Source organism: Alligator sinensis, unplaced genomic scaffold (genome assembly GCF_000455745.1).
Source record: "Alligator sinensis unplaced genomic scaffold, ASM45574v1 scaffold60_1, whole genome shotgun sequence".
Taxonomy (NCBI): domain Eukaryota; kingdom Metazoa; phylum Chordata; order Crocodylia; family Alligatoridae; genus Alligator; species Alligator sinensis.
The window spans coordinates 966099-984735 of NW_005841858.1; the positions used below are offsets into that span (position 1 = coordinate 966099).

At 44.3% G+C, this 18637-nt stretch overlaps 1 protein-coding gene across 2 annotated transcripts in view; it reads left to right on the plus strand.

Moving 5' to 3' along the window:
• ARHGEF26 (Rho guanine nucleotide exchange factor 26) overlaps nt 1-18637 on the plus strand; it is a 148233-nt gene that overhangs the window by 18791 nt on the left and 110805 nt on the right. For both annotated transcript variants that reach the window (XM_025214791.1, XM_025214793.1), the window contains exons 4-5: nt 7862-7918; nt 10926-11086. In XM_025214791.1, the coding sequence (XP_025070576.1) occupies nt 7862-7918; nt 10926-11086 (218 nt within the window). The remainder of the gene's footprint in view (nt 1-7861; nt 7919-10925; nt 11087-18637) is intronic.

An 18637-nucleotide genomic window follows, 5' to 3' on the forward strand; every position in this document is an offset into this window, starting at 1 on the left:
GGGAAAGATTGAAATTTGTCCTGGATAGCTCCTCCTTTCTGTAAAAAATAAGTACTTCCATAATGAGCAGCCTAGAATACTTTCAGTGAAGCATCCAATTGTCCTCAATGTTGATGGTGAAGCTATATATTTGATCTGCCAATGTGTGTGATTGAGACACTAACAAGTAAAATGACTCATCATTTCTGGACTATTGGAGCAAAAATATTCTTGCCTCGCTACAAGTGAGAACTGAATTCTTCAGCTCGTTCACTGAGAATAGTTCTGTACTCTCTTGGGCCCAGTCCTAATTCAAACTGAAGTCAGTTGAAGTTTTGCCATTAATATTAGTGGGCGCATCCAGATGAGCGCACACATGCCTCTTGTGGTATCTCAAAGCAGTTTGAGACACTGTAAGAGGCACACTGGGAACAAAAAATGTTTTTTTAGTTCCCAGTGGACTCTAAATTTGATAGGGAAATCCCAGTATCAAAAAAAAAAACCCGCTGAAAAAAAGTGGGGAAGGGTACCCTCCTAGAGCATGCCCTGAAGTAACCAGAGTCTGGGTCCTCCAGAGAGACACTCTGGCACCTGGTCAGAGTATCTGTATGCCTGCCCCCTTGCCCTGCTACCCCAGTATGCTGCCTCAGCATCCTGGGACAAACACGATTGGGGTAAGGCTGCAGCGGTGACCTGGACCCAGGCACTGACCCCAATAAATAGGGACATGGGGGTGGGGGTGAGGGGGATTGTGTGTGGGGGGACTGTGGGTGTCAGGTGAGAGGAACAGTGTGCAGGTGGGGGGGGGGAAGGGGGTGGGGGGGGGGGGGACTGCTTGTGTGGGGGGACTGTGTGGGGAAGGGACTGCTGGGAGGGGTGGGTCTCCTGCCTCCATCCACATGATGTACAACCCCCCTGCAGCAGTGGCTGTGGAGTGCTCAGGGCCCACTGCTGGCAGAGCCCCACCCACCCACAGTGCAGCATGGCCCCTGGCTGCCTTAGACCCAACATCACCTGTGCCACATAGTGTGGGCCGGGCCTGGCCTGGTCTGGCCCGGTGTCATGTGCCTTTGGGCAGAACTGGGTTGCTCTTGTTGTCACCTTGGCTCCCGGCACCACACCCAGGGTCTACGCATTGGGCTGGGTTGAGCCCTGCCTCCATGGAGCTGGCCCAGCCCGATGGTGCACAGGGCACTTGGAAGCAGGACCTGGCCAGGCCCGATGGGTGGACAGGAGCCATGGGTGGTAGCAGGAACTATCCTGGTTCTGTTCAAAGCCACGGGCTAGTGGGGCAGGCTAGGCTGGGCCAGGATGGATCCTTTTGCCATGTACAGACTCTGGGTCAGGTTGCACCGCACCACCGTGGGGCTGTCCCTGCAGTAAGCCATGGCCGCAGGGGCTCAGCTGGCTGCTGCTGCCAGTGCTGGGAGCTGTGCACTAAAGGGAGTGGGGGTGGTGGGCTTGTGGCATCCCCCCACATACCCCACACAAAAATCCCCCCACATACCCCACACAAACCCCACACTGTCCACATCCCTTCCACACCCACCTACACACCCCACATCCCCCACATCTTCCCCACCCACACACCCTACATGCCCTCTATACCCAGCCTCACCAACTCTGCTGCAGTGCTCATGCCACAGTCTAGGAGGCCATTCAGTCCCCATCCAAGTCTGACAAGTGTGCAGACAGGGGCTGCAGGTCCAAGGGGGCGGATGCTGTCGCAGATGGCAGGAAGTCACAGCCAGGCTGGATCCCCCACTGCCAGATTGCTGAAGTGAGTAGGGGTTGCTGGGGCAACTCTAGGTCAGGACTGCTGCAGCAGTCCAGCTGGCACAGGGAGCTAATGTCCCCATATGTCAAGTGGGTGGGCCTCAGAAGCTCCTGAGAGCAAGTAGCCCTGAGTTGCTCACCAGGACAGCTTTTTATACTAGCTGCAGATCTGGGAGGAGCTGCGCAGAGTCTGTTTGCCCCAAGTGGCACAACTTGCCCCACACCAAAGAGCATGTTCAGACACATCTGTTGAGGCGCAAATCTCTGGCATAAATTTGTGCCACTGCTATTTGAGCTGCTGCAAGCACATATGCCTGCATATATGGATGTGCCCAGTGAGTGCAAGACCAGGCTAGAGGTGTAACTGGCTAGTTCTGTACCCTGGACAGTGGTGGTGCAAGAGCAATGGCCAGGTTGGCTTCTGCAGGGTGAGATGTCAGCGTCAAAAAAGGTGGTGACATATGTTGAGCAACCTTTTAAGCACCTAATATCAATGGCAATAAAAGGAGGTGACATCTTCCGGCAAAGCAGTGAATCTGTGACCCCTGCTTCTGCACTCTGTGACATTCCTGCCCAGGGCACAGCGTGTCAGTGCTGCTGCTCTGCCCTCCTTGCTGATAGAGCATCCACAGCAGGATGCAGGGTTGGGGGAAGAGAGGTTAGGCACCCACCCTACACCTCACACACATACTTAGGCTGTGCCTGGGGCTTATGCCCTCTTGTCCACCCATTTTTATGCTATTGGATTGGGCCATTCACCAGCAATAATCACTTAGCCATAATTAGCAAAAAAATTATCATGGCTGACAACTGCAGTTTTTGGAAAATGAATGCTGTGATTGTTATAACAACTTCACTGGAAACTTACAGTCACTTGTATTAACAGGAAGCATTGAGATCTCTCGGATACATTCATAGGTATTTCCTGTGTCTGAATATTTTTAGAAAACCTTCAACAGCATTCAAAATAAAAGCACCATCACATTTCCTAGTACTGTACTTTATTAGCCTTAAAGTGTTAATTCAGAAAAGGGGTGCATACTCCATTTTGCTGTTGGTCACAGATCAGCCTCAGCTTCCTGTTTAGATAGAGATTCAGCTTGGCCCTTTACAGCAAAAACAAACACTTAGGATTTTCATCTTTAAAGAGTTGCTTTTTCAAAATTAAAATTAAAATGCGTCTTTGGAGGTGTATACAATTGTGTTTAGCGTTCAAGTACATTTTATAAGCAGACCTTCCTTCCTGATTCCAGGACCCAGGAATCCAGGAATTCAGGTCCTGTGGCTGATGCAGTTTTCACTTCAGATGTTTCCTTCATTTCTTCAAATATACAGTCAGTGTGCATCTACATGAGATGCTTACCACACAGTTAACTAATTGGCTGTGCAGTAAGCATCACACATCTACACATGTGCCCCTATTAGGCTGCAGTATACTAATTTACTCCCTAGCAGGATAGTACTTGTAAATACTTTAAAGCACTGTCCTTTAATACAGTGTAAATACAAGTACTATCCTGCTGCAGAGTAAAAACTTTTGTAGCAGCGGACGTGTAGATGCTGCCCTGGCTGACTGGGACTTTGGGGGGAGGAGGGAGGGAGGGCTGCCTGCCAATTAGCCCCACAGTGAAACACCCTAGTGCCCCAGTCAGCACTCTGGAGCATATTGCACCCTGGTGCATGTTCAAATGGCATGCCTGGGACCAATAAACTGTGGAGCAATAAACCCCAAAGTTAATTCATGCATCTTAATTGCTCATGTAGACATGCCCATTGTCTTTATACTTAGTATTGATCTACTCACAGTGATGCTGTCCTCACATATCTGGACTTTTTCTCCCTAAAGGCTGTCCCTATGATCCCCATACAACTGAGACACATGATCACAGATTCACAGAAGTTTAGGACTGGAAAGGACCTCGTGAGATCATCGAGTTCCAGCCCCCCTGCTCTGGGCAGGCAAGACTGCTGGGGTCAAATAACCCCAGCAAGGTGTGCGTTCAGTCTCCTTTTGAAGACCGCCCCTGCTGGGAGTCTATTCCAGAGTCTGGTCACATGAACCGTGAAGAAGTTTTTCCTCATATCTAGTCTGAAAATGCTAGAAGTTTATGACCGCTGCTCCTGGTTTTCCCCTGGGGCACTTTGTTGAATAGTTGTTCACCTAGCCCCTGATGCTCACCCTGATATATTTGTAAACTGCCACCAAACCGCACAAAGTCTTCTCTTGTAGGCTGAACAGTCACATATCTGTTAGCCTTTCCTCGTATGGCTTGCTCTTCAGGCCTCTAATCATACAGTCATCTCTGGATTCTCTTGTGCTTCTCCACATTTTTCTTGAAGTGCGGCGCCCAGAAATGGACGGAGTGCTTCAGCTGCGGCCTCACCGATGCTGAGTAGAGGAGGAGAATAACTTCCTTAGTTTTGCTTGAGATGCATCGGCTGATGCATGCCAGCATATTTTTTGCTCTGCTAACTGTGGCATCTCACTGGCAGCTTATATGCATTTTATGGCAAATTATGACCCCCCAGGTCCCTTTTGACATGCTGCTAGCTAGTGTTGCACTACTGAGCCTGTGTTGGTTGAGGATTTTTCCTTCTCAGATGGAGCACTTTACACTTCTTAGTGTTGAACAGCACCTGGTTCTGGTCTGCCCATCTAACTAATCTGTCTAGGTCTGCCTGGATTGTCAGCCTACCCTGATGCATGGCCACACTCCTCGACAGCTTACTATCATTGGCAAACTTTGTTGGTGTGCTTTTCACCCACACATCCAGATCATTGGTGAAGATGTTGAAAAGCACTGGTCCAAGTACTGAACCCTAGGGGACCCCATTGGCTACCTTCTGCCAGGTCGACACAGATCCATCCGTTAGTCCTCTCTGGGTCCAACCCTGCAGCCAGTTTTCCGCCCATCTGACCATTGAATTGTTGAGCCCATAGTCCCCTAGTTTTACCTTGAGAGCCTCATGGGACCCCAAGTCAAAAGCCTTCTTAAAGTCCAAGTAAATTATGTCAACCTCATCTCCCTTATTTAGGTGTAAGTGACCTGGTCATAGAAGGAGATGAGGTTAGTCAGTCATGACTACCTTTCATTTGTAGCTAAAAACTATACATCCTGCCATGTAATACACCATGGTAATTTTTATGTCTTCCATATTCCAGTCTCCTACTCTCTCTCTGTATGCCTTCAAGATGCTGTGTATCTCTCTTCCACTCTCTGAGACAGGTGTCCACAAAAGGGGTCCCTTCTTTCTTGCAAGAGGTTATTCATCTTTGCATATGTATTTTAGCCGAGAGAAAAAACCTTTTTAGCTCTGTATTGATTAATCTTATCTACACCTCTGGAGGGAAACGTATCATTATGCCTCTACTGTACAGAGTTAAAACAAATTCCATAAACCAAGGGTCATTGTCAGAACTCCCTGAGACTCCTTCACAGATTTGTTTGGGGGTTTTTCTGCTTTGAATGTTCAATTTTCATGTTTTTTTCTAAAGTTGAAAAAAATAGCACTTTGAGTTACTGTCTTTAGTAGATCCAAAATTCATGTTTGAAATGGTTTTATAGACTTAACTTTTAGACAAGAAATCCTTGACAGAGGTTAAGACCAAGCTTGTGCATTTTAACTTTCCAAGTTTTACATTCAGTCTTCTTACATTAGAAAACAAGTTGAGTCTCTGGCTTCATGCACCTTCTGGCATGAGTCTGGAATGTTTATGAAATTCAGTAGACCACCTCTGGTGAAGTAAATAATATGGCCCATTATCACAGGAAGTAACAGAAGAATAAAAAAAAGAGAGTTACTTGCATACTATTTACACCAGGTCCTAGCAGGGAAGGAATATAAGATGGTTAATTTCTTTCTTGGTCCAGATAATTTCTTGTTTGTAAAAATAACAGATCAATTATTTTAATTTATTAGCTCAATTAATCCAAATAGAAAATAGGTTTCTAATAAAAGGTGGTTGGTTACTATATGTTTTTTATATTTAGATAATCAACATTAACATTCTGTATCTTCTTCATCTGTGTCTTCATTAGTGACTAAAATAAGTCTGTATCTTCTTCATCTCTCTCAGATGTTCTGCATTTTAATTCTGTGTCTTCTTCTGACTAAAATTTGAATTTTTACTCATTTGAATACACAGTACTTAATTACTTATATGCAGCATAACACCATGGTGCTGTTTTTGATATTATTTGCATTAATATTTGTCCTCTAAACCAGGCAAGCAGTAGTTTGTAAGTTATTTCACTTCTAAATCTTTTTAATTCTGCAGGGTAGGTGAAGGGCAGAAAGAAATTGCTTCTGATGATGACTAACCCTAGACCCTTGAGGTATCAAGAAGACTTAGAAGAACGGATGGAGTGAATAGTGTCAAACATGCAGGGGTAGGGCTTAGAGAGGTAGAATGGAGTGGGATAGACTGAGTCAGGATTGTGATTTGTCTAGGACGAAGACAGAACAATGTGGGTTCAGGGCTTCAGTGGGCAAGAGGTTAGATCTCTGGTGATGAAATCATAAAGCTAATATTGGTCTCGGGTGATAAATGGTGTTGTACTTACCACAAATACATACAGGGTTCATCCAGTATCATTTTTTAATTAATGTACAATCTCACTGAAAGATGGTATTGGTTTAATATATTTCACATTTCAAAATGTTTTAGTACACATTTTCAGGCAGGCCTCAAAAAGTGAACTAAAGTAAACTGCATGTTCAAAATGAGTACTTTAATAATAATAAAAAAAGATTTGCACAACAAATATTTGTTTGCACAAAGCCTATGGGTGTCATGTAAAGTCCCTTTCAAGGTGACAGTATCCTGATTCTAGGGCTAGGGACAGAAGTTACACACAAACTGGTTTAAGTGATCAGAAACTAGTTTAAACCTGTAACAGAACAGAAGTTCAGTGCACATAAACTAGTTTCAAAATGGCTGAAACTGGTTTAAGATGAACCTGGTTGAATATAGTATCAAACTTAACTAATTGAGGTCAAATTGGTTTATAGAGAGGGGAGGGAGGGAGGAATAAACCCCCTCCCTGCCCACTTTACCTCAGAGGGCCATGCCAGCCAGTGTCTGGCCATGTCCCTGCTGCTGCACTGGTGAGGCGGGGGGACCCTGACAGGGGCTGCTCTGTTCTGGCCATGCAGACAGTGGATGGGATCCCTCGGGGGGAGAGGGGAGGAATAAGCCCACTCCCTGCCTATTTCGCCTTAGGGGGCCATGCTGGGCTGGCATCTGGCCAGGGGCCAGGTTCTGGCTATGCTTCTTCCTCTGCCCTCCCCTCCACCAAAGCCAGGCAAGGGCTTCTTCCCCCCTCTCTCTCCAGGCACACTCCAGCTGGAGTCCCGGCAGACCAAGGTCAGAGTTTAAAGACCAAGGTCAGAGTTTAAACCCCTCCCCAATCATACTCAGGCCTGCTGGGGCCTGGTCATGCCCCTCCCCCCCCTCCCCTCAGCTCAGCTTCCCTCTAGCCTTCCAACGACTGCAGAAGAGAAGGGAGGGCTCACTGTAGCACCTGCCACTGCAGACATGCGGCTGCATTTCTGGAATCAAAAGTGAATGTCTGTTCACTTCCTTGCTAGTTCAGTCTACACAGATTAAACTAACCTGCAAAGATTGAATCAATTCAGGCTTGGGCTTTTTGAATGTCTGTACTTAGCCCATATGGCTTAGCTGTAGTAGTCTTTGTGCATGTAGTGGGGTGAAATTTTAACTTAAAAATATTTGGGTCTACCAATCAGTCAAATTTGATGTCATGGGTTCTATGGCGTTTTTTTGGAGGGGGTGGGGGGAGCGGTAGGGGGGGGTGGAGAAGGGAAAATTGGTGTGTGTATGTGTACTATTTTGGTGGTGGTAGTATGGTGGTGGTAGTATGGTATGTTTCATTTTTGTTTTGTTAATTTTTTAATCAAATGCTGTGTTTTTGAAGTGGCCAAGATTTTCTAACAACTAGGATGAAAATGAGGCTACTAAATGCCTAGCCCAAAACTTGAATCATTGTTTGTTAGAACTGTTCTGGATATAATTTTGTATAATTTTAAAAGAAAAATTGTTCTTTACAAGCAAATATTAAAAAAAATAAAATTTGTCTTTTAGGTTAAAAGGAATGGATTGTCTCAAACAATCAGCCAGGAAGAAAGGAAGAGGCAAGAGGTACTCATTAAAGAATTCTCCATTCTTGCTTATTTAGTATTATACAGTATCCTTAATTTGATATTTTGTTTATTCCCTGCCTGTACTGTTCATTGTGTCCTAGTTCTATTGTCTGCTGCCCAATAGACTAGGTTAAATTTTCTCCCTTAGCAAGGGGCTGCAAAACCATTCTGGATATCCTGCATATGCAGCCTGTGACCCTCTGCCTGCTCTGGCTGGTTGAGGTATGCTGTGTTCCAGTGAATTCTCAGTGGTGGGTGGCCATTTAGTGGTCATCATCAGTCAGCCCGAAAGCTGTTCTTCTCTCCGCCATGGCAAGCCTAGAATTAGCTGCAACTAGTTTATTTATATGATACCCCTTCCCCACTTCTAGTTGAGAATGTGGGTCATTTTTCTGTAATGTCAACATAGGAAATTAGTATAAAGCCCATTTTCTCCTTTGACTCACCCATCACTGTGGGTTTCTTATTTGCTTTCTGGAGGATATCAGTGTTTTCTTGATGAATAACAAGCATCTCTACAGACATGTAATTGTCCAAAAAAAAAACCAGGATCCATTTGCTGGTTTTCATTTTCATGGCCACTTGCGCTGTACGTCTTGTCTGTTTTCACTTTTGACAAAGTAGGGGGAAGAGAGACTGAGCCTTCTTTTATTCTACTTCAGTCCCTTGGGAGTCGTATTCATGGCCCCCTGAAGTCCCATCAACTTGCACTTCCTTAGAGAGATCAAGTCCTTGAGGTGTCTTTCAAGTTTAAAATCTTAAATTGGCCAATGCTATTATCCAACGGAGGGCAGGTTCTGGTAATGGAAAAAGAATAAATCATAGGAAGAATTGATGCTGGTGCATGACATTGGTATGATATTCTCCATGTGCGCCGTTTATTTTAAACAGGATAGAAATTCAAGTAACAAACTAACTCATCACCATTATGAAAATTTGGGGAAAACTCATTTTCCACTTTTTTAGGTGAGGCTTAAAAGAATAAAATAACAAATATTCACAAGCACTGCTTACTGTAACTCAGGTTACTATGCTAAACCTTTGTGAATGTTTTGCTCAAAGAAAATAGGTCTATAAATAGGCTGATCTAAGAAGGAAAGCTTTTAGTACATTTTCTTCCTTTTCTTTCAAATTGCCATCAAATTCTAACCTTGAATGTATGTATTTCAGCAACACCACACACACAACTGCAGAATAGACCTGGTTTCTTAAGATTTCCTTGAAGCATTCATCAGTGAATAAGCTTCATACATCTGTTCATGTTGATACAAAGCAATATATATAACTACATTTCAGACTGTCATTCAGTTAAACAGTCTTCTAACTTGCATATACAGTGGTACTGGTAAATAGAAACAGTCCTTCTCTGTTTTCATGTTACTGCTGTCTACTCAATCCAAGATTTTCTTGACTTGTTGTTTTAGTCTTTTGAAGTGTTTTGGGGCTATAGTAGGAGGAATAATACTCTAACTCATTCCTAATCCAATTTGTACTTCATATTTATCACACAAGCAACTAAAAGCAAAATGATTGTCTGATTTCCTGCCCACCCCCCACACCCCCAAATCCATCAGCATGACCTTGCTGTTCTCAAACTGAAAGAAGCCCATGAGGGTACTCATTAAAATTGGAAACAAAGAACCTTCCAAATAATGTAGTAAAGACAAGGGCTCATATTTATGTTTCCTTTCAGTACAAAAGTGCAATTATGGAACAAATTACTCATGGACCACCACAGTTATTTTTCAGCAAATCCTTTCTTTGTGGGTGGACCTGGGGGAAATGCAGTGTACCTGGGGTGCAGCAGGAAAACTAGTAACAGACAAAAGAAACCAAAGCCTGAATGGTGTGTTCAGACACCTCTCTGCCCCCCCTACATTAGCTTCATGAGCAGGTAACTGTGCTGCCATATTGAGGCTAAAGCTAAGATTTGGCCATGTTCCATAGACTTTGAGGGCTAAATGTTAAAGCAGACAGGGATTTAGCACATCATTCATTATCTTTGTATGTCTCCTTGCTTTAAAGCGTGCGATTTTTCAAGTAATATGTTGCATAATGGAGTTCTTATGTGGCTCCTGATATCCCTGGTCACATCCCTCTTTTTTGGCTATTAGCTCTATAGGTTAACTCTATAGGCTGTTAGCTCTATAGGTTAGCTCTATAGGTAAGTCCCAAGGTGACTGTCTGGAGGAGAGAACAAACCTCCTCCAGTCTTTTGGTACATTGGCAGCAGCTCTGCATTGCAAAGGCCACAGAGATTTTTAGAAGGAGCAAGAATGAGTCTTAAGACAAAAGCTGGAATCCTGAAAAGAGGGAAGGGCCAGGGGGAGGGAAGGGGTCGGGGGGCGGGGGCAGATCAAGGTCCCCAGTGAGGGAGGGAGTGGGGCTAGGGCAGTGGCAGGGGCAGGCACTGCCCAGCCAGGGCAAGGTGGGGCATGGGATGGAGCCACAAGCAGCTCATCCAGGGGGCCTGGTGGTGGGGGGGGTCCTGCTGCTGCATGCACCCCCAGAGGAGACATAGGAGGCACATGGTCAGCAGATCTGTGTTCAGGGTAAGGGGGACCTATGGCAGGGGGGGGTGCCAGGCTCTTTCCAATGAGGGGGCTAGGGCCAGGGCTGTGCTCGTGGTGGATGGCAGCAGTGGTGCTGGGAGCGGGGGGCTACAATGAATCCCCCTCTCCCAGCACTGCTGCCACCTGCACTGAGTGCAGCCCTTACCCATAGCACCCGCCAGGAAGAACCTGGCACCACCTGGCACCAGCCTGCCCTTGCCCCATGGGCAAATCCAGGGGGGCAGGTGTCCCCCCATGCCTCCCCTGGGGGTGCACAGAGTGGTGGGAGCTGCCCTCCCTCCCTGGGCCCCCTTTATGAGTCACTCCCAGCTCCATCTCGTGCTCCACCCTTCCCCGGCTGGGTAGCACCTGCTGCTTCTTCTTCCATATCTACAAGGCAAACCTTCCCTGAAAAACCTGGTGACAGCGAGCATTTTTTTTTCTACTATGCAGGCTATATTTGAAGTAATATCTTCTGAACATTCATACTTGCTGAGTTTGGAGATTCTGATCCGGATGTTTAAAAATTCCAAAGAACTGAGTTTCACAATGACTAAAACAGAAAGCCATCACCTTTTCTCCAATATTTCTGATGTCTGTGAAGCAAGCAAAAAGTAAGTGTATTGTAAATAACTATATATAGTTAAAGATTTCTAATGGTGGAAACTTCTCAAAAAGTTGTATATGAATTGGCATTAAATTATGCCTAGGAGGGATCTCAGCTAGGAAAAACTTAGTGCTCTGTGCATTGCATTCCATGACTGGGTATGAACAGGTGTTCACTTCTAGAGATGGACATTTTTTAGAAGTTTCCACCATTAGAAATCTTTTAAGGAAAAAGAGCAGTACAGGCATTCAGCCTGCAGCCCCTCCGCCCCCCTTTCCCATGCTCATTGTGCCTTCCCTGGACTGGGGTGATCATGGCCTGGGGAAGACATGGGGAGGAGCAGCAGCAGCTCCATTCCTCCCAGTCCCTAAGGGCAAATGCAGAAGTAGGGGAAAACTCCCTGCACCCTTTTCAGACCTGGCTCACTCTGGTCTGGGGAAGCACAGGGAGCATTGCCCAGCTGCTCTCTCCTTCCAGTCTCCATGATCCTCTGCTCCTGGAGGAGTCTAGCAGCATAAGGTGTTCATTCTTGCAAAGGAGTTTCTTACATGTGGAGGCACATTTCTGTCAGGAGAAATTGAATGAACACATATGTACACCTAGTTTCTAACAGGAGACTGGGGATTCTCCTGTAGAAATGGCCTTTAGCAGGAAGCATCTTTATTTGGTTTTGGGATGAGAACTAGCCATTTGCAGAACCAAATAGCTTCCAGTTACAAGCATGAAACATTTGATGTTTGTGTGTTAGGAAAAGAACATATCAAATTATACTTTATTGTCTTTCATTTTAATTCAGTGACTTTTTAAATAATTAACAACGACACTATTTTTTTTCTGTTGATTAGAAACAGAAGTTGAGATGATGACTTTTATATTAGATAACATAGTGTTTTGGTATGTTAGCAGGATTTATTGTTCCCTCAGTTGTAACAGTTTAGGTTTTAAATACAGCTTTGTGTGGGGCAAAGTGTGCTGCTAAACAAATTCAAAATTTTAACTTAAAAGAAATAATTTTTGTACATGGTAAAATACAGATTAATCTTTACATTAAGGTATTAAATGATTTTTTAATGGAAGAAAAACTTCATATGCTTAGAAATATGTTATGCAAAATAGACCATTTAAGGCAACCAAAACCAGAGAATACTGTGCATTTTCAGCAAACTGTTTGTCCTGGAACTAATGGGTACTTAAGGAATGATATCCTTTTGAATAGCGCACATACAAATGTACTTGTGTATAAAATTGTCTGTTAATTCTTCAGTTGTTGGGTCAAATTTTGTGCTTGTTAATATCTATTCAATCTCAGTACTTCTTAGAGTATAATTAAATCAGCAAAAGATTTGTCCTTTTGTATTCTGAGACCACCAACAGGAAAGATGATTAATGTATTTACGATAGACTTGGAAATGTATAAATTGCTATCTTGTTTTTGCATTTAAACAATATCTTTCTTTCTTCTTCACTACTTACATAGTTTAGGAGGAGGCTTTATGTGCATTTACAATATGAATTTGAATACTTAAGGTGCCTATACATGTGCTCGGGGTGGGGGGGGAGAGTTTTAATTACGACGGGTTCTTGGAGAGCCATTCTAATGATAACACAGAAGCTTCACATGTATTAAGCCCCCCACATTTATAAATGGCCGCAGGCAACTAACTAAAGCTCATTTGACAAGCTTTAGTTCAAGTACCGCAGCAGCCCTTTTTAAACCCAAGGGGGCTTATGCCTGTGATGCTAAGGTGATGCTAGAGCATTCTAATTAGTACACGGAGCAGAGTCTGCTCCGACGCATTCCAATTAGAACTCATTGAAGCACATGTATAGACACTCTCATATGCAAGCAGTATTAGCTTCATTGTGCAACTTGAAATTAGAGCTAATCACCCATTCCCTTTGTACCTAGCTCAAAAATTTGCTGAATGTGCTCTTCTGAATGACATTTGGAAATTCAGTCACTATCTCTTCACTTTCTGTTCCTGACTCAGCACCATATCCTTAAACCTGGGTTTCATCCAGACCAGTTTTAGTATTTGATTCTCAATTCTCCTTACCAAAGTCCAACTGTACTATGAATCTCTTTATATCAAACTTCAACTTTTAAGAATCTTACAGTAATTGCAAATACTAGAAATAAAATTTAAAACTTTTTAAATCTACTTAAATTTAATACTGCAGTGAGTAACATAGTAATGAAGTGATTAGTATAAGAAAGTTAAAAAGAAATCATGAAAGGCACTCGTCTAAATAATGTTAATCCTATTTGAGGCCCAGATTTAAGAAATATGGAGCTCATCTAAACCCGTTAAATTCAATGTGAGTGGAGGTTATTTTGTATCTTTCAGAATTTATGACATTCACTCACTCATACTAGCTCAGACTTAAAATTTGGACTGTAGTGTTTCTTTACAGGTAAACATATTTGGATAATATATATACTAAGATAAAGTGGTAAGGAAAGGGAAATGGCTTCTTTCTCGCTCTGAAAGGTCACAGTGTTTGAAAAGAGAAGTAAAAAAATCATCTCACCAGATGTCCCTCAAGTCTTTTGTTTCATCTGGCTTTTCAGTGACTTTAGTTAAACTATTTGCAGTGCATAAACTTGTGTCAGTCTGCAGGATAAGAGCTTTAGATCTCTCACATATGGCATTTCAAATGAGATCACAGTGTTTGCATTTTTCCTGCCAGGGTAACTTCTTTCAGAAATAATATAAACAGGTTTCTCTTTCCATTGTTTTAAAGAAGAGGGCTGTTGTATACAATGCCATACATTTTGAATCCTAGAGAACTAGAAAACTTAAAGCATCATGGAGTTTACAGTTGTAGTGAGTAAATAATGGAAATATGGGAGGGAATTCAAACAAAAAAATACAGCTGGAAGGGACTCAGGAAGCCATCTAGTCCAACTCCCCTGCTCAAGGCAGGATCATCCTTGACCATCCTAATCATGTTTCTGTCTACCCTGCTTTTAAAAATATTCAAGAATGGGTATTCATAGCCTCCCTGGGCTCCCCTTGCACCAGCAATAAGGCATGTGTAGCATGGCAGGAGGCGCATCAGATTTGATTGCACCTATACCTGCATGTGTAGAGGCTCTATAGTAAGAAAGTTCTAATGTACAACCTAAAGCTCTCTTGCTGCAATTTGAAACCATTACTCCTTAGCCTGGTCTCTGGCTGCAGAGAACAGGATATCTTAATCCTCCATATAACCATCCTTCAGATATTTGATATTTGTTATCAAATCTCCCCTCAGTTCTCTCCCCAAACTAAATATTCCTTGTTTAGCTTTTCTTCATGAATTGTGTTTTTTTTAGGCCTCATTTTTATTGCTTTTTGCTAGATTCTTTCTGATTTTTCCATATCTTTCTTGAAGTGCAGTACCCAAACTGGACACAATATCCTGTTCTCCCCTCATCAACTCAGCTTGTCATCTTCTCTTAAAATGAAATCAAGTTAGTCAGCTCTTGCAAACACACAGATTGAGCCTACTGCTTTCAACCTCTAAATAATTGTCTCTTATTTGTCACTCTACCTTTTATAAATCAATTTTACCTGTCACAAATTTTCTTCTTTTAATCCCTATTAAATAGGGATCCCTATCCCTTGATGAAAGGAGCCCCATGATTTGGTTCATATTTCTGTAAATACTTGGAAAGCCTGAGTTTGAATCATCACAGTCCTATCAAAATTTTGCAGGCATCAGAGTGTGGCTTAAACAGGTCTTTTTTCTGAGAGAGATCTTTATGCTTGTTAGATTTCCCAAAGATTTTCTTGCCATCATACCTCCAAAATAGACTGTAGAAGAATTGTTTTCTTTTGTGACCTGGAGTGAGTGGGTAAAAAGGGAAGAGACATGATAAAGAGCTGGTCTCATTATGTCCTGATAATTGTTTGGACTTCATAACAAGCCTTCATAATGAATTAAGCATCAGTTAATTAAGCATTTTGAGCATTTTTTGCATACAAAGGAGTTTGGCAATGGAGAACAGAAAGGGGTGGGTATCTATAAATTTAGCAAATTCACCAGGATTGTAAACATGCTAGGTTTTGCAAATATGTTAAAATAATACGTTCTTATGGTACACTTATCTAAGGTTTGCTATTAGGTATGACTAGCAAATCTATGAACCTGAAGGTTTACCAACTATTTTCAGAGGTATATTAAAATATGCTCTTTAACTGTTCAGTTGAGCTAGGGACAGAAATCACATACAAACTGGTTTAAGTGATCAGAAACCGGTTTATATCTATAACAGAACAGAAGCTCAGTGCACATAAATCAGTTTCAAAATGGCTGAAATGGGTTAAAGATAAATGTGGCTGAACTTAGTATCAAACTTAACTGATTTTAGGTCAGACTGGTTTATGGAACTTATGCCCCAAACCCCTTCCTGGTTCAAGTTAAATCACGGTCCCCCAGCATCCCAGCATGCTTTTTAGCCCTGGACTGGGGTGTGCTGTCTGCTCCAGAGAACAGGGCTGTCCTTGCCCTTCTGCTTTCTTGCCAGAGCAGGGGTGAGGGCATGGCCAGACACCAGCCCGGCATGGCCCCCTGAGGCAAAGGAGGCAGCGAGGGGGTTTATTCCCCCTCCCCTCCCCTGGGGGTCCTGAGCTGGGGTCCACTTGGCTGGGGCAGAGCAGCTGCTGTCAGGCATTTAACCCCCATGTCAGTGTTGCGGTGGGGGGGGGCATGGACAGCCCCTGAAGCAGTCTCAAGCTAACAGGGGACAGAATGGGGTTTAATTCCCCACTCTCTCTCCTGTCCTACCGGCATGGACCTGAGCCAAGGTCTGCCTGGCTTTTCCCCACTGCTTGTGGCTCAGCACAGCCTGGGATCCCCAGAGCCTCCCTCCCAGCCAGGAGGTGATCCCACTTTGCCTTCCCAGCTGCCAGGGCTGGGGTTTCACATGGGGCAGCCCAGGATCAAAGGCCAGACCAGGGACAGAGAAGAGAATGAAATGGCCCGAAGCCCAGGTGGGGACATGCACAGAGGGATTGTGGTGGCAACGACTCCATCTTGAAAGTGAGCCCCATCGAGCAGAGGAATCCAAGTTGGAGGGGGGCAGGGAAGAGGCTTGAGTATGTCGGTGCTATCCTGGGGCAGAGCCAAGCTGAGTATGCAGCTGAGGGAGCAGCTTCTGCCCGGTGGCCCTTTCTACCCACTGGAGAGCAGTGCCCAGGCCAGCCTCAGCCCCCTCAGCGGCATGTGTGGCACAGGCTCGCCCCTCAGCCCCAAGCGCTATTACCTGCATCCCATGGGCCACGGGGTGCCAAGCTGGGAGCATACTGCTGATTCTTCCCCTACTCGGTGGCAGCGGTGCAGCACAGCCCTGTGTACCAGGCACAGAGTTCTACCACTATGGCTTCCCCACCCCGCTGCTGTCAGGGGGGCCACACGCTGCCATATTGGTAGGCAACATGCTTTCACCGCCGAACTGCAGTAGGCCACCGGGCAGGCAGATGGCAGTGGCAGGGAAGCCATGGGTGCAGCACAGCCCTGTGTACTAAATGCGGGGCATTACCCCTATGGCTTCCTTGCTACTGCCGCTGCCATCTGCCTGCCCGGCAGCCAACTGCAGTTTGGTTGCACAGGCAGTGCCTACCAGTACAGCCAAAGCAACTCTCCCTGACGGTGTCAGCGGTGGGGAAACCCTAGGGGTAGAACCCTGTGCCTGGCAGCTGGTATACAGAGCTGTGCTGCACCACCATTGGCAGTGGTGGGTAGGGGAAGAGTCAGCAGTACACACTCAGCTCAACACCCAGTGGCTCAGGGGATACAGATAACAGCACTTGGGGCTGAGGGGGCAAGCTCCACCATGTGCACTGCTGCAGGGATCAGGGCCAGCCTGGGTGCCACTCTGTAGCAGGTAGAAGGGGCCGCCAGGCAGGAGCTGCTCCCTGGGCTGCATACTCGGCTTGGCTCAGCTGGGCTAGCACCAACATACTTGAGCCCCTCTCCATCCTCCCCTCCCCACCAGCCTGGGTCCCTCTGCTCAGCGGGGCTCACATCTAGGATGGAGCTGCCACTGTTGTGATCCCTCTGTGCATGTCCCCACCTGGATTTGGGCCATTTTTCTCCCCTCCCTCCCCCCAATCTGGCCATTGCTCCTGGGCTGCCTCAAGCAACACCCCAGCCCCAGTGGCTGGGAAAGTGCAGTAGGTTTGCCTGAACCACTGAAGGCATGTGCCTGCATTTCCAGAATCAAAAGTTAATGTCTGTTCACTTGCTTGCTGGTTCAGTCAATGCAGGTTAGACTACCTGCAAAGACTGACTCAATTTAGGCTCGGGCTTTTTGAATGACTACTTAGCCTTGAAGTTCAGAAGAACTTGAAAAAAAAAAGTTCCAACATGGTAATAAGTATTTCTGGGCAATTAGCATCACCTGCATGTTTGGTTTGAAAGTGTGGGTTAACATTTTCAAAATGTTTTTAATCCAATGTTATTTGTTTTCATTAAACAGTTTAAGCCAAAAAATGCAATAAATAAAATAATCATAATTTATCTTTACATATTTTTAAATTTAACTGAAGAGTATGTTAAACTAGCCCAGATTGAGCAACAGTTTCATATTTACCCTCTGAAAACTGACTCTTGTCAATGTTTTCTTAAGTCCGTTGACTCACTGTTTATTTTCTCCTGGATACTCATTGTGTAGCATTCCATTTTGTTACAGTATCTTTTAGGTCAACAGCACAGTCACGTTACTGTATGTTCCCGTATGTGCTGACACCTGACTACAGAAACTTAAATTGTGTTTGAAAGGAAGTAATTAGGAGACGTGAAAAAACATTCTTGACTCTCATGAAAGAAACCAGTCTATGCAGACAGATCTCAAATTTAAAAAAAAAGTGGGGGGAGTGGCTGCTGAGTTTAAAATGGGTACACATATTGCAAAGTCTATTTGATATTACTGACCAAATATTCAAGCTGCATTTGTATTATAATTCTAGGGGGGTTTTCGCCAGGGAGTTCCTTGTACTTTAAAACACCAGGCTGTAATTCTTATACGGAATATGCATGTATACAGACAAAGACACATGCTATATTCTTAGGCTGTATTAATGGTATTGCATCACTATAGCTCATGCATTACCCACAACCTGGTTACTGAACATGTGTGTGGACACAGGTCTGTGTTACTCTATGTAACTCAAAGTTTTATTGCTCCTTTCCCTAATTTTATTTGAAAATGAGCACACTGAAGGAATGATACATGCTATCCATTTAAGGCCCTGATGGTCCCCTCACTTTAGCAACCTTAAACACATTACTTTCTGTAAAACAGAAGAGTCTCATTTGAGAGACTGTGCCTTACTCAAGAGACTGTATCACCTGTTGGGGGAGGGAGGCACCAAAATCAAGGCTTGGGAACCAAGTCAAAGTCTGAGGTATCACTCCAGGGGATCAAGACAGATTTGTTTGTAACCTTTTGTCCTTTGCTTTCATATTCCCTGTAGAAGGAAGTTCAGATCTGGGAGGGGCTGATGTAAAGATCTTCTATATTAAGAAATCAGTTCCTAAATCTTTGCTTAAAATATTTCCTAGGTATGAG